The 5,939-nt window shown below is 37.2% G+C and overlaps 3 protein-coding genes across 3 annotated transcripts; 2 read left to right on the top strand and 1 right to left on the bottom strand.

The window, feature by feature from the left end:
* Positions 1–3: 3 nt before the first annotated feature.
* C9374_002530 (uncharacterized protein) lies at positions 4–1,001 on the top strand (the record flags this gene model as incomplete). The annotated part of the gene is made up of 2 exons (XM_044691959.1): positions 4–755; positions 863–1,001. 2 exons carry the CDS (start codon positions 4–6, stop codon positions 999–1,001), a joined length of 891 nt encoding a protein of 296 aa, XP_044550077.1.
* A 137-nt stretch (positions 1,002–1,138) lies between these two features.
* On the top strand, positions 1,139–2,113 carry C9374_002529 (uncharacterized protein; the record flags this gene model as incomplete). The annotated part of the gene is made up of 2 exons (XM_044691957.1): positions 1,139–1,358; positions 1,440–2,113. 2 exons carry the CDS (start codon positions 1,139–1,141, stop codon positions 2,111–2,113), a joined length of 894 nt encoding a protein of 297 aa, XP_044550076.1.
* Positions 2,114–2,729: 616 nt separating this feature from the next.
* Positions 2,730–3,257, bottom strand: C9374_002528 (uncharacterized protein; the record flags this gene model as incomplete). The annotated part of the gene is made up of 1 exon (XM_044691956.1): positions 2,730–3,257. The coding sequence occupies one exon, from the start codon at positions 3,255–3,257 to the stop codon at positions 2,730–2,732; it is 528 nt and encodes a 175-aa protein (XP_044550075.1).
* Positions 3,258–5,939: the final 2,682 nt, after the last annotated feature.

Here is a 5,939-nt window from a genome sequence, read left to right as displayed (position 1 = left end):
GAAATGGCTGACCGATATGGTTCACGTAGCAGCAGCAGCTCTTCTCGTTCCTACTCTCGTTCATCTTCTCGTTCCTACGGAGGCGGTCGAAGACAAAGTTATGGAGGTAGAAGACAAAGCTATGGTGGTCGAAGACAATCATCATCCTATGGTAGAAGACAAAGCTATGGTGGTCGCAGACAAAGTTATGGAGGTAGAAGACAATCATCATCCTCTCGATCCTATGGTAGAAGACAATATTCCAATAATAGATCCTATGGTAGAAGACAATCTTCCAACAATAGAAGATCCTACAGTGGAAATCGAAGACAATCTTCATCCAGAAGACAATCGAACAGAAGACAACAATCATCTTCAAGAAGACAATCTAGAAGACAATCCCAACAACAAAACAGAAGACAATCTCAACGACCATCTTCTAGAAGACAATCTCAACAACAAAACAGAAGACAAACCCAACAACAACAACCAAGAAGAGATGTTGCTGCTCGTGCTGTCGATCAAGCTCTCGGAAGACGAGTTGCTGCTGGACCAACTGGTAACGCCATTGCCAACAAGATTTCTCAAATGTATGGATCTACTACTAAGGCAGGTGGTTATTGCGCTCGTGCTGTCAGAACTGCCATTGAAGCTGCAACTGGTAAGACTTTACAAAGAACTCAAAGCGCCAAGAATTATGGACCTAGTTTGGAGAAGGCTGGATTCCAAAAGGTAACTGGACCAGCAAGAATTGGAGATGTTGCTATTTTCCAAAGGTAAGTTTTGAAACTGATTTGTCATGATTTGGTGTTGATTTTTGTGATGAATCCTATTGTTTATAATTTGGGTTTTGTACTTTGGAAAATAATTTTCATGTGAACAGTGTGCCAGGACATCCACACGGACATATTCAAGTATTGACTGAAAGAGGATGGGTTTCTGATTTCAAGCAAAGAGATCAATATCCAGGTTCTGCTTACAGAAATAGACAAGCTCCAATGCAACTCTATAGAGCTGAATAAATTGAGAGTTTTGGAAGTAACATCAACAGTGGATCCACATGTAATACATTCTTTTCAGCTGACTGACGTGAAGTAGAAAGGGCGTTTCGTTTGTGTGAAATTTTTTTTACAATTCTCACAAAATTATAACAAGAAAAATGTCATCATCGGAACAACGTCCAGTTTCCATCGTGACTGGATCATCGAGAGGAATTGGATTCGAGATTGGCAAACAATTGGCTCTTCATCATGGTCATGCTGTGGTTCTCACAGGATCCAATTTGGAAAAGTTGAAACAAGCTCATGATGAAATTTCCAAAGAAGGAGGTGTTTGTTCGTATGTTTGTGTGGATTTATCCAAACCATTCAGTGAGAAGAGTATGTTTCAATCATCATGAATTATTTTAACAATATTTAACAATATTACCACTGACATGTTCCGATTACTTGTTCAAAAAGATCCTTCTCATCCGCCTGCCTATGATATTTTTCAACACACCCTACAACATCATTCCAAAATTGATCATTTAATTTGCAATGCTGCCGTTTTAGGAGCCATTGAAAAAATTTCTGATTTTTCCACTGAACAATTGACTCACGAACTTTATCAATCGTATCAAGTCAATATTCTAAGTGTCATGCAACTTTGTCATTACTGCCTACCAGAATTGAGAAAATCAGCAGCCATGAGAGAACCACGCAGAGGTGGAAATATTCTTCTCGTAAGCACTGGATTAGCTGTTAAGGCATTTGAGGGAACTGCCATGTATGGAACTACCAAAGCAGCACTCAATCATTTTGCAACGTATTTGGATTGTGAAGAAAAATTATATGCGGAACGAACTTTTTCTGATGAACCACAACAACGACGTGTGAAAATTGTGGCCATTCAACCTGGAATGGTGGACACGGATATGCAACGAGATGTTCGTGAAAGCGGTAAAAACAAGATGAATGAATATGGAATATTTGTTTCAGTGTATGAAAAGGGACAATTGGAAAGTGCTGAAAAAATTGGAAAGATTTTGAGTTGTGTCGTGAATGATATGAAAGTGGAATGGAGTGGAACATTCAAGTCGTATCAACATGAAGATGTTCTTGAGCTTTATAAGAAGAGTTATGGTGTTTTGTGAGAGATTGCATTTGAGTTCAATATTAATGAGGAGTACTAGCGGTGTTGGGTAAGAATTCAAGGCCTCCCGCCAACGAAGTAGGAACAACGGCGATGGTTGAGGAAGACCGATATTCGACTCGAACGCAAAGTGGAATTAATATTGTACTTCTAATTTAATTTCTGTGCTAGATTGTCGCTACTCATTTGAGGTTCAGTATCCAAAATCTTTTCAATATTTCGGACAAATGGCTCGTTAATCCCTTTCTCGTCATGGCAAATATTGTTTCGCATATTCTTTGTACTTTTCCAGAACTGATAAAGCAATTTAACATCTTCTCTTACCAGCCCGCATAATGTTTCACTATAGTGGCCGTTTATAAATTCTTCAATACAATTCTTCCAGTTCGAGTTGATCGTAATTCGGTCAGAACATTTCTTTAGCAATCTCTTGCTGTAGTTGCATTGATTCATCTTGTCCACCTTCGTTTTGACCTCTTCAACAATAGACTTCAACTGTTTGTTCTCCTTTGAAAGAGCTTCAACATCACACTTCAATTGTTTGTTCTCTTTTGAGAGAGCTTCAACATCACACTTCAGTTGTTTGTTCTCTTTTGAGAGAGTTTCAAAATCGCTCTTCAAATGTTGTTCTCCTCTGTCAGGTTTTCAATAACACACCTATGTTGTTCCAAGCTTGCTGTAATAACTGCAAAACGGTCTTCCATTTTCTTTGTGAGTTGTTCTAATTCTTCATTCTTCTGCTGCAATTTAGTCTTGTATTCTTGATTCTCCTTCAAAGTTTTAAGTGCAAATTCCTTGTTGCGTCTAACATGATCCTCCAATATTTCATTGCTTGGAGAGGAGAGTTGGGTGGGCTCTTTGATCACTTCAGTCTTTTTGGTTGGGTTCTTCAAATTATAGAGTTCTATTGCAATATCCTCATACTTTGGTAAAGTCGGATCCCTTAACAGCCCGAAATTGGTGTTAGGCAAGTCAAACCTTTGTGCCGGTTCTACCTTTCCCCAATAATAAAGCTCACCTTCGGATCTTAATGCTCTCATCTGTTCATCAGTTGCAATGGTACTTGGACGAGGGTCAATAATATGAAGCGGTTTGCTGGTTGGTGTGGAAGAAATTGCTGCCTTAGAGCCTCGTTTCTTGGTCATGGTATTTTTTATTGCAGTATATTCCAAGCTCGAGAGAAGCGTTAATGCTGTTCACCACAACAGCCATCTGTACCGTAATTTAGTGTTTGGAAGAGATTTATTTCATCTTAAATTTTACGGTCAGGATCATTCTACGGAATTGATCAAACAACACTTCTTCTGCAACAAGCAACAACTCTGTCGACCATCACACAAATATGTACACAAAACTATATTAAACCTCATTACATTTTGTTGAGTACAAAGAGTAAAGAGGAAAAAACATTGCTCTATTTTGCTCCGAACTGCATCGAGTTATGAATCCAATTCTGCCGCTGCCTTTTCGTATTCGGCGACGTTTTTGCGTTGGGAGTTTCCAAGTATCTATTAATGACCTGGGATATGATAACAACAAACAATTACGTGCACCCTTTTGACGCTCATGATAGATGGAACTGACGAAAATCGAATTGAACCACTTTCCAGCTTAAACACAACACCAAAGAGATTAGGAAGACATTATATTTCCTCTTGGTCAGAGGAGCAAAATCAGTCTCAGAAACCAACATGATTGGAATCAAAGCCTTGAATCTTGATGAGCCAAAGAGGGGTGGCCTCGGTTATTTCTTAACCCATGCTTCCAAGAAAAACAATTTCTGTCATGTATGGTGCTGACCGAAACAGACATACATACATGACAGAAATTGGTGTCAATTCTCTCAGTTTGTTGGTCAAACCATTCAGCTTGTATTTGAGCTTGCATTTGAAAGATCTGTTCATGGAAAGGTCACACATAACTTCGCTTGCATTCTTCGGTAATGGAAGGATAGTCATGTCTTTAACCTTGTTTTTGATATGATCAATATTGGGTTGGTGGACAATAGTGTTAAGATATCGAATGTGAGAATTTTGTGGCCATCAAGATCTTTGAGGAAAGGAATTAATGTAGAAGTGCAACAGCTTTCCGTGGTTGGGTGGTCTATCCGTGCTTTCGCTTGTGCAAAAAACTTCACATTGATTTCATGGCGAGAATGGCACCTCTCACCCTGTGCGTGGCTTGAATACATTATATTTCCAACCAAAAATGCTTTGCAGAAGCTAATACCAATCAATCAACATTATCCTCTCCAATTAGAGTGACACCAATTTCTTCTCTGTTTCTATAAAGAACCCCAGAATGAACAACTTTGTCGATAGATTGGTTTGCTGTTTTAGCACCTGATTCATAAATGAATTTCCATGTTACATTAAAATTTCCAATTACTATCGTTTCTTGTAACTTTGAATAATATCCAGGCCTATACTCTGTTGTTGTATGTTGGTTGTTAGTAAAGTCATTGTTATATGAAAATTTTCGGTGAAGCAATTGCCTTCTATTGGCCTTATAACCGAATGATTTAGTGACGCTGTGTATTATTATCTCCAATAGAGAAAATCTATTTCTTTCAGGAACCTCGTCAAGTTTACCCGGTTGAGAGGCCTTGTACTTTTTGTTCACTATATAATCTCTAGTAAATAATGATTTAAAGTCTGTGAATGTGTTTTTTTCCCAATAATGTTCATCTATAGTCGAAATTATTACTTGTTTAAAATATAGTTTGATATTATTTTTGTATATTCAATAATTATATAGTCAAAACAAGGAAAATTATCGGTGTCAGGAACAACAAGAACAGTTGTTGTTGGGATATAATTTTCATAGAATAAAGTAGATAGGTCGGATCTAGAAAATGCAACTGGAAAATTTACGCTGTACTGAATCGTTTCAGTAACGATTTCTCTGGTAAATTTTTCATCTCGCACAGCACACAATATCTTATGGTATGTAATTTGTTGTGAATTTGCTCCTTCAAGCATCTTTAAACCATAATCCATCAACCCTCCTTGGACTGACTTTGGAAATACATTCTTGATATTTAGCGTATTAATATTGTGTTTACAATAAAACCTCCATAGGGCCATAGTAGCTGCGTTGTTGATACAATAAAGACGGAATTGTCTGCTCTATACAATAAACCTTGGTTATAACAGTATCCATCGATAGATGTTGGTCTACCTTTGCTCATATCTAGAGAAAATAGCGCATCTAAGGTCTGTAATAAGTTTAGTTGTTGATGTTTTGGAAAGTTTTCAATTCTATTAAAAAAACTTCCACATCTATACTCAATAAATGATCTAATAAAATCATCTGTAATTGCTCGTCCATGTAACCTTGTTGCCAAATAACTGAGCTCTCTTGGAATTCTTCCTGTAGCAATTTCGATTCTTTGATCATTTGGTTTCAAATCAAAATCTTTCACAAGAGTCTTAAATTCATCTTTGGCTAGAGGAATTAAATATATTACTTTACCCTCTTCACCACCAGGCAAAAGTTTTCAAGAGCGCTGCCACAATAAATGGTAATGGTATTATTTCCTCTTGTACTGCTGGTCCAATTGGTGTATGGTCGAAAATAATCTTGTTGGGCAATCATTTTCCCATAAACATTGAGTTCAAACATCTCATTATATTCATCAAATAGATAAAATACAGGCTGAGTTGACCCAATAAAGCTACTCATATATCTCACAATTTCATTAGTGTATTTCAAATTATCGATATGAAAACTGGAAAGAATATCACTATTCCAATATTTAACTAACGAAAACAAGTATTGATTTGCAATATTTGTACCTTCTTTGAAAGCAGTTATCCATTGTGCTA

Source organism: Naegleria lovaniensis (assembly GCF_003324165.1).
Source record: "Naegleria lovaniensis strain ATCC 30569 chromosome Unknown tig016, whole genome shotgun sequence".
Taxonomy (NCBI): Eukaryota; Heterolobosea; class Eutetramitea; order Acrasida; family Naegleriidae; genus Naegleria; species Naegleria lovaniensis.
This window is presented reverse-complemented; position numbering and strand designations above follow the sequence as displayed.